Below are 16,859 nucleotides of genomic sequence, written 5' to 3' on the forward strand. Positions count from 1 at the left end.
TATAACAAGATTTAAATACATATAGATCATTTGTATTCATTTATTAAAAATGTAGTTGTAAAAGTTCAAAAATCATTTCCCGACGAATCTCACTCATAGCAAATGACAATAATGATATTTTAAAATCTTAAATTACATAATCATCATATAATCTGTTTGATTGTAATGTAAGTTACATTTATATGATATATAATTCGTAATAATTTAATTTGTCTACAAATTGTATTTAAGTCTTGAAATACTAATAATGATAAATATTTTTTTAGATTCTATGTTTTGAAGAATGTTTTTTTTAATGACATCGACAGGTCCACGTAGCTTGCATATGTAGCGTAGTGATGTTACCACGGACATAGAAAATATAACCGTTTACGCAGCTAACGATAAATGTTTGTATACATTAAAGCTAATTATATACCAGTGCCTAGGGAAAGCAACTTATGATGTAAATTTAATCATGTAGACCATATTAATTATGATTGTGAGGCGAAAGGGTAATAAATGTTATTCTATTTAGAATCCCATCTTACATAGCCTTATACAATTTGGCTTATTTCAGCTCTTGATACTGACAAGAACTTGTCGAATATCTAATGAATTTAAATATATGTATCAATATAGATAAAAACTATGAAAGAAAAAATATATTAAGTACATAAATAGTACAGTTGAATAGTACATTATGCAATCGTAAAGTTAATTTTGATGTTAAATCAATATACGATGTCAGATAATTAAATGCGAGTTTTTAGTTTTTTAATTTTCAATCTCACATGTAACATTAAATAACATGCTGAAATTAACTTTTTCTTCTATATTGATACGTTATTTAAAATGTAACTTAACGTTGAGTCGTTAACAGTTAACAGTTATAGCGTTACCAAAGTCCATCTAACACATGACGTAACTATATATGTTAAATGAAATATTATACGAAAAGTAAACTATCAAAATATATCGCCATTGAAATTATGATTTGCTAATTAAATTCATAATTAGTGGATAATATCAGTGCGCTTGGAGAGATTTAAAAAATAACTATGCGATATAATATTCAACTCTGATTGTCATAAACGATGTAAATGTATAAATAGTTATTGCAGCTGTAATTAGAAAATTTATTTTTCATATCGAATGTACGTTGATTAGTGTAAATTGTGGTGAACCATTTCATTATTGCAATATAACAACATATAGACGAATCGGCTGTGTCGTGTGAATAAAATGTGTCAGTCCTATGCGTAGTTTTAACGGTGTTATGTAAATAGTTATTTTTCCCGCTATAGAATATGCTACAAACGTTAACCGCGGATAACGTTTTAACGTTAATCTTATAACGTTATTAATGGTTCAACTCTAGTAGCTATTGCTATGAAATAAACAGCTCTTCCTAATTTTGAGTTGCACTTTTGACATTGACAATGACAGATGTAAAATGCATTTTTTTTTAAACATCGCGACCAAAGCAACTTACAGATAAATTAAATTTACAGATTACATAATTTCCGTAATTAGGTTAAGTGCGATATTTTTAGTGTTCACTGCCTGCTTTAGAGATGAAGGTGATTCGATGACATATCTATATTTAGGTAGATAAAATGTTTTGTCTGTGTACTATTTGATAAGTTGGTCGATGCGAGCGGAGATCGTTGCTCGTATCCGATCGAATTGAGAATTCGAGAAGAGAATCAGTTTGGCATATGGCAATGAGATTTCGAGTCACTTTTGCGATGTTTTTTTTTTGTATTAACTTTTTAAAAATGGCGGATTATTTGTAAAGCAGCTACCCTTTCATCACACTACTTTAAGCTATCTTTAAGTGTAGTATGTTATTTAATCTTTTACAATAATCCCTTTGCCTAGTATCGTATAAGATTTTTAGGTTTTCCACTCGTTTTATACAATATACCTACTACTTGTATCGATTTACTTATAAGTTAAAGTTGAGATTTTAACTTAGTAAGTTAGGGAATATACCGCGTTCTGCGGAACTAAACTTGCGAGTTTACACTAATATTTGAACACACATTCGTATAACGTGGTTTATCTGTAGGAATGAGTTGCCAGTGCGTGGAAATATTATGAAATATGTCATTTCATTTATAAATTATTTAATCCATACATCCAAACGTATTTTTTTTAATTTACACCATTTACCCATCGATAATGTAAACATAACCAAGTACTCAATTCGATTTGAGCAATCGATTTTATTATTTTAGTTATTTTCTTACAAAATAAATCAAATTGTATATTTTTATTTCATTTCGAAATTATAAAATAAAGCTTCTACGCATTAACTCGTCATCACCGATTAATAAATAGTATGTTTTTGAATTTTAAAATAGATTCAGGATCAAAACTTCGTCGTTGAATCGTTACTGCCAATCGTTTCACTTAGATGTAATGAGATTTTAAATTAATCGATTAAAATATGAAACGTACGTAGATTTAATGGGAATATTGTTAAATTGATAGCGAAAATTTAATACTCGTTGATGAATCATGTATGTAGCCGGGGACCGAATCTAAAATGGACAGCTTAGTTTTTACTTTCAGATATGTTTTATTCATTCCGATTTTTCTATTTCATTTTTTACTTTTTTTATTTTTTATTAATATTTAATCTTTATTTAAAATTAGTGTATGATTTTATGCATTTTAATGAACATATTTTTTTATATAAAAATATGTTTCCAAAAAGCATCGCGATCATTTTGCCTGAGCGCTTCTCTACGCACATAACAGATCGGTTGTAAAAACTTTCAACGTATTTTGATCTAAGATTAAATTCAGTTTAAGTATTTGTGTTAATTATAATTTAATAGTTTAGAGTCGATCAAAAAAATGTCCATTTATTTAATGTCCGTAATGATCAGATTAAATTATTAAAAAATCCATACAATTTACATTGACACGAGCCAGTTGTGTATATTTATAGTTTTTAACAAATTAGGGACGATCGATGTTACAAGAACGTCAAACATATCAGACATAAATTCAATAATAAATATTTATTAATAAATTAAAAACAAATTTTGTAACAATAATATTAATATAATATTTTAAAATATTATTTATGGATTATTTTTTAACAGCTTTCATTTTTTATTATAAGATATTGTTTGATGTTTTTTTTTTTAATTTTCAATTATCATCGATCATCCCTAAAACTAATGTTTTATTTTTAATACATTATGAAATGCCATACGAAGGTGCTGTAAGAAATAATTCCATTGTTTTAGTACAAAAGTTTCTTTTTTTTAATCTGTTTTATTTCATTATTTCGTGTTCCTTTCCATCATATTGTTACGTTTCTTTGAATGTAAAAGACTGATCTAATTTGTTTGTGTTTCTCTTTCTCGTAATATAATTGTCTGTGTAGATTATAATTAAATGTATAAATACTTAATATTTGATCTTTGTTCGCTTTTTATGTATCAAATTTATGTACAGATTTTATTGTTTTTTTTTTTAAATAATAAATCTACAATTTCATTTATGTTTATGAATATGAACAAATTACCTTTATATACCTCTTTTTATTGATAAGTACAAATAAAAAATCAGAAATTGTAAAATCTCGCCATAACGCGTTAATAATTTGCAAACAATTTTAATGCATTTTAAAGCGACATAGCTTTAAATATTTATGTGTATTTTAGTGCAATTGTGTGTTTGTTGTCTCGCCGCGGCTAGCGGGTAGCTGACAGCGGCTAGCTGTTTGCGGCTAGCTGCTAGCTGTTAGCGGGTAGTGGATAGTGCGGTGTGCGGAACTCCTGTAGGAACTTGTAGACGATTGTTTTGTAAAGATATCCCGCGCTGCGTCTCGGGACACAGTGGATTCGCAAAATTATACATAATGTATATGATGAAATAAATTTATGTGAGACCATAGACATCATTTGTTTTTTTTATTACCTTTTTATAAGTAGCTATGAGAAGTTTTTGAAATAATTAAAAACATTAAACTTTGAAAAAATGCTAACAATTTTAATCAAATTCAAAATTTAAACAAGATCTAAAATGTTTTAGATCTAGAAGTCATTTAAGTTAAAAGGATTTTAATCATCTTAACCCTTTCTACAACTATTAAGTACACGATGAATAACTTAAAGTAATCGAATGCAAAAAACAAATTTATCCTAAAATCTTACAAAGACAACGTGAAATTGTCAACCATTGAACAAACTCAATTGAAACTCATTGTGGCGTTGCAAATTTTAATTACACGCCAAGATGAAAATATTCAAATTAACTCCAATATTCACACCAGTCACACCATGGGGTAAGTTAAATTAAATTTAAATACATTCAAACCTATTATTCGTAAGTTTATACCTAAATATGCGTATTGTAATCATGCGATGCTATACTTACGTATAAAGTTTTATCTGTATCTTAACTAGTCTCTGGTTTTAATAAAACAATATTGAGAAGTCGAAGAAACAAACAAAACGAAAGCATGTTACGAGCGAGAGCAATGCTTCAGAAAAAACCAAACTAACATACCGTTCATGTGCGATAAACTTTTAAACTATTAAACTTCTAGAGCTGCCTCAATAAAAGCAATCACAATAGTCTGTCTACACTAATATAAAAAACGACGAGTTTTTTTTTTAGTCTGCTCGGAACTCGCGAAGGTTCCCTACGATCTTTCCAGCGGTATCTAAGCCGGTCGAACGTCGGCCAGTCGGAGTTTCCGAGATACACTATGAACTATGACAGTAGACGAAGCAGGACAGAGGCCATTGACGTTCCCTGGTGTCGATGAGTCACATCACCAGAGAAGTAATTAACTTTGACAATCCTTGACTCTTTGAAATATGATGAAAAATCGACGTCCCCCGATCCCACTGAAACTCGAAGTCATCGAAGTCAAAACAGAAAGCTGAATAAACCATACAAACCTGAAATAGCAACCCCTTTATATTATATCCTTTATATCCCTTGCTGACAATTAAATGTTAGCTCTCAGGCTGAAAAGGAAAACGCACTATTTTTTAATATTAAACAACCTGATATGTGTTTGCTTTTTTTTTGCACTCGCTTTCTTATCTATGTTAGTGTGTGTCTAAACACTTGTATAAAAGGTACTGTGTCTTTTTTATACTACCAATATATCTAATCCTTGTTGTTATTTAATATTAAAGTTATAACACAAACTCACGTAGAGAGCGGCGTTATAATTAACGTTCCGCAATACGTATTCATTGGCACAATTTGCGGACGCCCGGTGTAAGATAATGGGATTAGACAGGTGCTTGTATTAGATATGAACGTGATCTGAATTAATAAACCCCGCATCGATCTTATTCAAAATACATATATTAATTCTGTTTTTTTATGGATTAATATATATTTTTTTACATGTCCTTCAGCAGTAGAAAAAAATATCATAGACAAGATTATGGATTAGGAATATAAAAAGTTTATTCGATGTTGAAAATAATCGCAGCTTTGCCCAAACACCGTAACTCAATACATCACCATAAATGAGAACCGAAACATTTTGTCTTTCTTTAAAAAATCTATATACACCCAAGACTCTATTGATATAAAAATGCATTCAGGTATTTAAGGGATCGTCCAAAAGGGGGAAGGGATTCCACAAAAATTACCAAACATCACGAGAGCAGGGCGGGGGGTTAATTATTTTTAAAATATCATGTTCTTATTAATTTACTGCCTAAGTACTAAATAAATGAAAAATATTATAAAAAAAAATTATACACCACCAGCTGCGGCGGATCTTATGCCTCAAGCAACCAGTCAGGCCTGCAGAGAAAGAAATCTTCTCACAATACGGGCAGTTTCTTAAAAAGCTGACTTTTGTATCGGGCCCTTAATCCAACTATTTAGTGAGAGCTTCTTAAGGTGTTGGTCTAATCTCTTACCTATTACTCCATTTAAAAGTTTAAATTTCAACAATACAAAGTAATGTGTACTAAAAATAGACATGATTTGAGGTATAAGGAGGGGCTTGTTCTCACGTAAACCTATAGCCTACAGCAACTTGAACGTTTATCTTTTATAAATAAAGATTGTACAAGATTTCGTATTGAAAGAAAAGTAATTTGTCTTTCCAAAGTAATTTACTCAAATAACAAAGAGAGCTTTGCAAATGTATTGTAATTTTCTTTGTACACGACAAAAAAAAACACGAAAAAAGTAGCAAAGAAGGGAGCAATGTTATTAAAAAGTATTTTAGTCCCCACGCGACTTTCATTTGACACCATGCTTCGCCTTTTTAAATATTCATTCTTAATCTTTCTTGTAGGTTAAGTTGACAAAAAAAATTACAACCTCAAAAATTAAAAAAGACCCTTTTGCCTCAACGTTCACAGGTTTTATTTCACTTAACGAAGAACTATTTATTTTGTTTTTTTTTTTTATAAATTTCAAACATAATGAACTGTAACTGTTAAAAAAGAAATAATAATAAATACTTAAGATTTAATACACTAAAAATTATTAAATATTATTTTAAATCGAGACGAGAAAAAACACAAACCAAAGTAAATAATATACTTATAAAATGTATGTGTTGATAAAAGGTTGAATATTTTATTAAAGAGTAAAGCCCTTTTATTTCTATTTTTCTTTTCTTTCACTACTAGCTGACGCCCGCGACTTCGTTCTCGCGCTATTAAAAAAAACTTACCAAGTGTCTGTGTTCTTCCAGACTATGTTCTAAATGTGTGCTAAATTTCATCAAGATCCGTTGAACCGTTCTGATAACCCTTCTAACATCTATCCATTCATCCTTCCATCTAACAGTCGCTTTTATAATATTAATAAGAAGTCAGATTAATTATCATCAAAATATAATATTGAATATATCTGTGTGGTCGATGTTTAAATGTAAAACAAACTTCAAACTGCACAGAGTACAGAAGATGTGTTTGCGATTCAATTGCACCACAATATTGAACTTTCAATTCGTTTGATACTGGCTATATAATATTGCGGATCGTTGAAACTTCAGATAACAAGCACTATGAAGTTTGAATGGAAATTATTATGTTTATGGAAAATTTTAAGTTGAAATAATATTTGTATCAGTTTCTATATTCTTTAAGTTCATGTAAAATAGGATAATTTAAATAATAACTCTTTTTAAGTATATATTTTACGTGTTAAGAAAAAACGGTTCTAGTTTTCTTTTTTTTTAATGAAAACATTCTTAAAGGGAATAAGATAAATTATTCGGAGAAATATTTTTCATGAGGTTATTCCAGAAGGAATGGAATTAAATAAAAACACTTAATTAGTAGACTACGTGTTCGTCCAGACTATGTTCTGCATTTATACCAAATTTCAACAGGATCCATACAGCCGTTTTGAAAATAACTTCTATAAACATCCATCCATACATACATCTAAACATTCGCATTTATAATATTAGTAAGAAGTAAGGTTTTAGATTTTTATAAGAGACTAAACTGGGTACATGGTTGCGAATACAAGTGATTAAGCCAAAACATTAAGGTTTTTTAAAAACTCGTGCGACGACCCCACGTGAGTGGGACGAGGCCAGGGAGATTACGGTGATGACTATAATGATGGTTGTTATATTCGTCGTTCGTCGTTCTGAACACTATAAATATACTTTAATTTTAAGTTTCAAAAAATATAAATGAATGGAAACACTCAATTCTTCGACAAATGAATACGTTGGCGTAGATTTTAATATAAGAGATTGAGCTAAGGATAAGTTCAAAAGCCGTCAAATATTCTTTCTCCGCCGTGATTGTATTCGTTGAACGTCTAAAGAATTAATTTACATACAATATCTCGTGAATACGGCTTTTTTATTTGCTTCATTTTAAATTGGAAACGATTCGCTATGGTTTAGTATTTCTTTCTTTTTTTAGAATATTGTTTTTAATCAATATGTTTAACATATTATTATATGGTTTCATTTGATAAACAATATTTAGTTTATTCAATGTTTTTCAACATTATGATACACGTTATGATACATTTAAAATGATTTCGCGAAACCTTCACTATCGGGACGGGTCAAAAACATTACCAATTACTTTTTATTCAGATGCTTGTCGTCATAGACCTCTGATACATAATATTCCTCAAAGGTATGAAATTCAAGGCTCGCAACCCCCTGGAAAATTTCCGCGACCCATAAAATTATAAACTTTATATATTTTATAATTTCACAAATTAATCATATATTTTTTGTGATTCGACAGCCCTGTTTCTTTATTTGTAAAGTTAATTTACAAATTTCGACAAAGTTATCCGATTAACGTGGGCAAAGTTTTCATTATTCAAGCTTGTGTAATATGTTCCGTTTATAATTACCGCGAAACGAGACGTGATTAAATATTGTTTACTTCGTCTTTGTTTTATTATGGTTAAAGTATTGAGGTGCCGTGTGTTTAATTTTTAATTAACGATTAAAGTAAACGTAATTAAATTAACTTGTTCAAGCAATCATATAATAAAAAGTTTGGCGAAGGCGAATTCGTCTAGTACAATAACAGTTGAAATTGAATAACCATAGACAACGATGATTTGAATAAAACCTTTTCAATTGATGCAGAAAATGATGTGCAAATTCGATGAGAAACGTCGATGCCGCGACTTAAACAGTTAATGAATATTCACTAGATCGTACCCAAGCTCTCCGAATTTACACTGAGATATTGAATTGTCATTTACCAATTCCAACGTGCATTCACATAACTTTTATTCAACTAACACATATCAATTTATATAAAAAGAAAAAAAAAGAAAACAGCTTCTGGGAATCAGGCGAAGAACGGATAAACAAACCAACATAATACATACATAGGAAGTAGCCGTGAAAACATTATCCACCAGAAATTCCGGTAATAATAAATGTTTATTCATACGATAATTATCAATGCTACAAAAGCTAAACAAAATTAATCTTATCAGAAAAGCTTTACATTTTACTACGTCTTTTAACGAGGGTCTTCGGGTTATGTGTTAAACACAAAATTATGACCATCTCCCTTGTGCACGTTATTTATGTAAAAATTAGATTATTTTGATTACACGTGTCATAATCTTAATTAGGTTTTGTGCTTCATTTTATTAACTCGCTTTATTATTTAAAAAAAAGTGTAATGTGTAATTTAATATAATTCATAATTTCAAATATTTCTTTACAATAAATGATACCTTTACAATTATTCGATTTAAAATGATCTTATATAACATTTATAACAGAGCTAGAAATATAAAACATTATATCTTTGCGTATTTAAAGCTTACTAGTTATCGAACGCGACTCCGTCTTCGCAGAATTAAAAAAAAACTTTATAAGTAGCCTATGTGTTCTTCCGACTATATTTTACATCTGTGGCTAATTTCATCCCGATAAGTTTAACTGTTCCGGAGATACGAGTACCTTCAAACATCCATCCATCCACACATTTATATTCGCATTTATAACTAGTAAGGTAAGGTTATCTAATGTAAGAGGGGATTGAGTTACACCCATGACAGGTTTTCTATTTCCCTGGTCAGACTATAATATTGTAATTTAACACCGTAGATTATGTTTGGTTCCAATATAGATATTTTAAACAAGCTACTGCACTGCACTGAAAGTTTTGTCCCACTAGAAAGTTAATATTTTATTCAAATTGACATTTGAATTAGTTGCCGTGATTGCTTTCCTTGCGAAAGTATAGACAAACGATAATTTATGGCAGGATTATAGCGCGGGAACGGATGAAAGCCAATATGGCCACCGAAATGGGATTAGCCGATGATTTAAACAGACCATCCTACCCTCCACTCTAATCTATTGTGCTATGAATCATATTTAATTATTTACGTCGCACGCCCAAATACGAAGAGATTTTATTTTAAAAACAAGGAAATGATATTTATATAATTTATATTAGCAAAATTACCTATAACTAATTTACGCGAAAAACTTAATAACAATAATAAATATATAAATTATGGTTATAAAAATAAATTATGGTTTCCCTAAAATATGCTTAAAAAGAATTTTAATTTACACTTATTATGAACGTACCAATTTATGTAAAGCCCGCTTTACGGGATATAAATTAGACCACTTAATAAAGATCTCTATTTTAACAGTGCAACATTAATGTTTAAGTATTTTACACGAAAACCAAGGAGAAAATTTAAATAGAACTGAATTTTACACAAACACGGGGTAACAGAGACTATTGCCTTCACAGATACTATCCATCTCCGATGCCCTTCTAGGTTCTAGAAAACTATTATTATTATTTAATAATAATTTTTTAATAGGGCTATTTAGTTCTATTAAAAAATAATTCTTTTGATTACGTTGTGGAGAAGGTGATTTGTACATAATTTATTTACTTTTTAAACATTAAACTTTCGCACGATAACAAAGAATTAATCTAATAAAAAGCGCCTGCACAAATTTTATAGCAAATCTCACAAAACCCAACATCATTTAATAACATTTTCCCAATTATTATTTTAAACAAACTCATTAATCTGTCTACATTTCGCCGGCAAATGAATTGTGCCACTTAATATAGATCTAAATACCCGTGTGCCAACGCAAAGGCTGATGTAATTAATATTTTAGAACATTATGATCAACCAGGTGCCATCTGTGCCTTTGTAATTAAAAATTTTAATTGTTAATGGCTTAAAATTTTCTCTTTATTATTGAGCCTTAATAACCATATAGAAAATTAAAATTATTTCCGCAAACACTAATACCAAATTAAATATGTTATTTGGAAAGTTAAAATATCTGGGCGATTTGTCTATGCCGTAATTGCGCAAGGTGGAATACTTTTAATTTCGTACATTTTTTCGCGTCCAAGACATTTTTAACGTTAATTAAAGAGAATAAGTGACATATTTTAAATACAAATAAAGACTAAATACAAAAGGCAGTACAATCCTTGGGTTTAAGTATTTTATAGAACATAAAACATATATTGTTAACGTGCGCTTCCACTGCCACACCTGTAAACATGTGAGGTGACAATATATTTTTGCAGGTGGAAACCCATGACAAAGTGTCAAATGTACCATGTGATCATGATTTATAATATACGATAGGTATAAAATAAAACAATTTCTATATATAATTAACATTTAATCCACAGATAAATCACTTTTTCGTTTAATCTCTGTCACGAATGTCAGTTTCATTACAAATTAAATAATACATTTATAAATAAAATTACACAATAGATTATTTAAACCGTAATCAAAATTTTAAATTTTTTTTATTTTAAACTTAAGATCACTTAAATAAGAGAAATAGAAGCAAAAATTGCAAAAAAATATATATTTTCATTAAATGCAATGTCTTATTTTCAATATTTTTAATTAATAATGTAAATGCAGTTTTCTTTAAAAATTTTAATGTCAACTTAGAAAAAGTTAATTACATTTAAACTTAGTTAAACATGTTAGGTCCCAAATTCACGGCATTTTTTCACAATATTAATTAAATCTTTTTTTATTTACGTTAGTTTTTTTTTATTTAGGTGTTTTTCTAATACATGGTAGTAAAACGACCGGAATATGAAAGCACTTATTAGAAAACATAAACCGAGACAAAAGTATTCCCAAAAATAGTCGATATTTTTCAAAAAAATGTCTTACAATAAAAGTCACAACACAAAATAATGAAATAGTAACCTTTAAAAATACAAAGTTACAAGATAAATTTAAGTAAAATTTAACATAATGAGGTAGATAACATAAACATAATTTATTATAATCTGTGCTAATATTTAACACATAATTTTATTATGAAACAAAAAGATAACTTTTATTAGATAAAATAAAATTGCAATAAAATGTCAAAATTATAATCCCTGATTTGTCTTCTTTATTATTATTTTTTTTATCTCACGTGTGCAGTTTCTTGAACTACGAGCAACAAAACTTTAAAATTTTCCGAGAAACTTAAGATTGTTTAGGAAACTTTTTTTTTTCAATGTACAAAACGTCATTGTAGCTATTTATCATTAAACATCAATTAAAATGTTATTAAAACTTAAGTCTATTTTTTCAACACTGGTCTGGAAAGAAAAAAAAAATTTTTTTTTTAATTTTTTCACACAATTTTTTTAGTATTTATTTCCTAAAAAAAGTGTTCTTTTGAGAAAAAGTATATAGAAAAAAATATATACTCACTTCTTCTGAAAGCCAAACTTGCTCAACAAAGTTGGCTGATTACTCGGTAATGATGTTGTCCGCTTCAGTCCAGATACTTTACAACTTGATTTCTTTATACCATTAACACCATTTCGTGTTTCTTTAGTATTTACTCTGTATTTATCTAGACTTATTGGCGAAGATATTTGCGGTTGAGAATCGCCAAAAGATTCCTTAATAAAGAAAAAAAAATATTTTTTGCTTTTTTTACATCACATAATTTTTTAATATTTTTTTTTATTAAATCATTACAAATGCCTGAATATGGAATGTTTAATAAAAGGTTGAGATATATATATAAAAAAAACCTCCTACAATATTGAAAAACCTAGTCATAATTAATTTCAAGTACGACAAAAAGAGAAAAAAAAATAATAAACCAAAAAAATACTACAAAAATATAACATCGACATTTGTTATCTGTATTTTTTTTTGAGAGTATGAAATAGGAATAAAAAAATGTGGCAATGTTAATTAATTAATTATATTTACCTGTGTATCGACCGGTGTCACTAAATTTTCCATTGGATATGTATTATCTATCACAGAATCGTCACTTAAACTGCTACTAAGTTGAGATTCTTCTTTTTTTTTAAATGGATTTCTATTCTTGTACTTCGGCTCTAAAATTGGACTTTTCTTACATTCGATAGTATTAGAAAATTGAGAATTTTCTTTTAAAGTATTCGGTATTTCTGAACATTGTGTGTCTATTTCTATTGCATTATTAAATAAATCAGTTTGATTTTTTTCTCCATTTTCTGATTTTGTTGATTCTTCTAATGTAGTATCTTTTATATTATTTTCAATACTAGATGTAGTAAAAAATTTGCTTTCAATAACATTATCACCTAATATTGTCCTTGGAAATTTACTTAATCGTTTTAAAACTGAAAAACTGCTATTATTTAAGAATTTTCTATTAAATCTCTTTCTGTTTTCTATTATCGGTGATTTTTTATTTTTTTCCAATTTTTCATCTAATATTTCATCTTCTGTAAGAGCTATGTTGTGTATTTTTTGACTTTCTGTTTCTATCTCAGTATCGGAACTGATATTATTTTTTTGTTTTTTTGCTGACGGTTCAACACAATACATACTATTTAACGATTCAATAGTTAAACTGTAAATAAATATTTTATAAAACACTAAATGCTATGAAATACATAAATAAAAAAAAACATAATAGGAAAAATTTACAAACATACCTTATATCTTGTGTTTCCGGTACATATTTACTAACTAAATTAACAATTTTCTTTTTTACCCTTGTCTGTGGTATGGCTATAATAGGTTCTACCTTTTTAATCTTTTTCAACCATGGTGTTGGATCTTTTAAATATTGTCTATACCCTTCATTCCATATACTCGGATGATTTGAAGGTTTTTCATTCCAACCTGATGTTTTTATATTATATTTCTAAAAATACATCGATCATCTTACTAATCTTACTAATACTATAAATGCGGATGGATGTTAGTTTGAAGGTATCTCCGGAAGGTTTCAACAGATCTTAATGAAATTTGGCACAGATGTAGAACATAGTCTGTCATTAAGTATTATCTTTAATGCCGCGTAAAGTCGCGGGCGACAGCTAGTTATTTATATATCTTTAAAAGTAATGTATGTAAAAAAGATATTTTAGTCTATTATTGACCATATTATGCAATGATATTGATTAAAAATAGTACAATAATTCCTCATTTACATTAAATATTAACTAAAGAAGTTGTAACAAACAATCAAACCTCATTTTGCCTGTTATCAGGGTCCCAATCGTCCATCTTCTTCAAACTGAAAGGGTCCAAATTACCAAGTGCCAGCTGGTAAGCTATTTTAGGGTCTAACAATTCTCCCGCATTAACACATAATGCTTTCCCCAAATCTGAAAAAGTATTTAACATAAAGACTTTCATTTATATGAAGGTATTTTAGATTACTTCAAATTTAATTTCATAAAGAAATCAAAAACAAAAGGCTAGGCTTTATGATAAAACCAGGCTATAACAAACACATATAAAAAATTAAGCTATAAAAGCTAGAAATAAATGAAATATATTCATACCTTCGTCATCAATCTCAGTTAATCGAACCATCCGCCTTTCTAAAGGATCGTAAACATATTGATGCTTGAATGTAGCCTCAGCTTTTAGGAAATTTTCTCTATACTCATCCGTTACGACTAAATTCAATCGATTAAAGAAACTCGGTAACTTTCTTAGAGCCTGAAAATTTAAGATAGATTAAAATTATTAATAAAATCTGAAAAGAAGAAAAGAAATCTTGTCTTGGATAAGCATATCTTTAAAAAGTACCTGTAGCCTGCAACTCCATACTCAGAATTAGTAGCCTAAGCAGTATTCTAAGCTATAATCTATTCCTATTCCAAATTTCATTCTAATCCAATCAGTGTATAGATAATATGTATGTGTACATAAGTGTGTGAAATATTCGGAGTGTAATTTCGAGATGCCGGAATCAGTTGAATAATAAAAATTACTCACATTAGCAAAATTGGGGTCCTGCGTCGCAACAACGAATTGTCTCGCTTTAGCCAAACCAATACCGGGTAATGATGCTAAATAATCACATCCAGACATAATGCACATCTGTCTGAATTTATCAAATGTATAACTTTCTATTGCACATTTCATAACTAAAGGTAGTTTAACTGTTTCCACCAGAGTTCCAGTTCCGTCAAGATCCATTTTGAAAAGTACCTAATGATTTAATGTAATCATTAGTTTAATTATTAATTGTATGTTAGTTTTTTTTCAACTTAATGAAAAGCTATACTTTCTAAGTGACTTTAATTTCGTAATTTCTTATGGAAAATAAAATGTTTTTCTTTCCTTATTTCTTTCAATTGTATTAATGTTGTTATAACAATGAGCTAGTTAACGATAAGAAACCAAAAAAATTATGACTCAAGCTGCAGCCATTTTTTCAAAGAGATCAAAAGAGTTAACAATATATTTTTGACAAAAAAACAGTTGAATTGATAACCTCCTTCTTTATTTTAAAATACATAAAATTAATTCCAATATCAGTATTTACCTTAGTACAGCCAAACAATATCAAATCAGAATCCTCAGTAATAACTAATTGTGCTATATTATTTATATTGAGGTAGGCAAGTTGTGCGTCTGCCTCATAGGGTGCTACAATACAGTCCACGTTGCGGTTCCTGCACTCTTTGATGAGAGCCAGCGCCATCTCATGTGTCACGTCTACACTACGACGCATGTACGAACGAGCTTCCTCCATCTAGAACAAAAAATAATGGTAGATGGATGAATGGATGATTCTTTGAAGGTATCTCCAGAACAGCAGGATATTAATGAAATTTGGCACGGTTATAGAACATATTCAGGAAGAACACATAGGCTACTTATTACGTTTTTATTTTAATCCACGCAGACGGAGTCGTGGGCAGCCTGTGTATATATATGTACAATGGAGCTTGCTGGGGGTAAATTATTAAATAACTAAGCCATTTAGATTCCATTAGCAATTGTCAGATCAATAGAATGGTGGTTTATTGGATAATAAAAAAAACAAAAACTATATTAATATCATAAGTTCAAAATAATTAGATTATTGCAGAACATACCTGTCCCAAACTTAACAATTCAGCTGCTCTCTTCTTGGATAACTGTCGAGATCTAAAATTTGGTAATAATTTTTATTTTCATTGCAGTGTTACTATTTCATCACTCTATAAGCAAGTTTATATTTTGCTGGTTGTTGAAATTGTTTACATTGGTAAAAATACCTAAATATATTATAAAAACTTACTCTCTTCTCTTCAATTCCGTCATGGCTTTTGCGGGGAGATGACGACCATCAAACACCATTATGGGCTTTATATTTTTTGATATTAACATTGTTACATACTTCAAACAGTACTTTACATAACTGAAAAAAATACAATTAAATGATGATTAAATGTATCAAAACTTATTTTAATAACACATTTTGCCATCGATCTTGATACACTTTAAGAGCATTCATAATGAACTTTAAAACTTGAGATTTAAAGGTAAATATTCTTACATGTCTGTCTCTAATCCTTGCACAAGTTTATCGGCGCAAGCAAATGCACCTTTATGCAACCAACAATATGAATCTATTGCAACTGTACATCCATTGAATTCGCCTACATTTGCCCTTCTGGAGGCTTTCTCCAGAAATGGTATTAATCCTGTAATACCCATGTCTGTGAACTACAGCACTTGATCCAAAGAATCAAAATATATTTCGGCACTTTTAGGGCATTCTTATGTCAAGTTATTTAGTATCCTATCATAAAAAATAATCTAAATACTCATAGAAATACTAAACAGCTGAAACAAGAACTTCCGAACGTCAATGTCAGTTGTCAGTATCACAATTCCCGCCAATAGTCAACAACCAATCGCAATGAGTAGGTAACTAACCCCAACTTCGTTCTTTAAGATATAACATGACGTATTTATCTTGATTATTTTTTATGAAATAAAAATAAGATTTTATCTGACTTGTTACTAATATAAATTGCTGATGAAGATATTAACAAAATCATTCATTTCATAAATGAATAACTAGAAGTTGTAATAATGTAGGTCATTTACAGCAGTAAAAATAAAAAATTGTGAAAATTTCCAAAGTCCCGTTGCAAAATTGATAT

At 29.0% G+C, this 16,859-nt stretch overlaps 1 protein-coding gene across 1 annotated transcript; it reads right to left on the reverse strand.

The window, feature by feature from the left end:
* Positions 1-11,990: 11,990 nt before the first annotated feature.
* Positions 11,991-16,542, reverse strand: LOC106713713 (exonuclease 1). The gene is made up of 11 exons (XM_014506560.2): positions 16,247-16,542; positions 15,989-16,108; positions 15,804-15,855; positions 15,248-15,457; positions 14,695-14,910; positions 14,256-14,415; positions 13,939-14,075; positions 13,398-13,609; positions 12,682-13,312; positions 12,169-12,362; positions 11,991-12,053 (listed from the first exon to the last, which is right to left on the reverse strand). The coding sequence occupies exons 1-11, from the start codon at positions 16,405-16,407 to the stop codon at positions 12,035-12,037; spliced, it is 2,112 nt and encodes a 703-aa protein (XP_014362046.2). The 5' UTR covers positions 16,408-16,542; the 3' UTR covers positions 11,991-12,034.
* Positions 16,543-16,859: the final 317 nt, after the last annotated feature.

This window comes from Papilio machaon, chromosome 12 (assembly GCF_912999745.1).
Source record: "Papilio machaon chromosome 12, ilPapMach1.1, whole genome shotgun sequence".
NCBI classification, from domain to species: Eukaryota; Metazoa; Arthropoda; class Insecta; order Lepidoptera; family Papilionidae; genus Papilio; species Papilio machaon.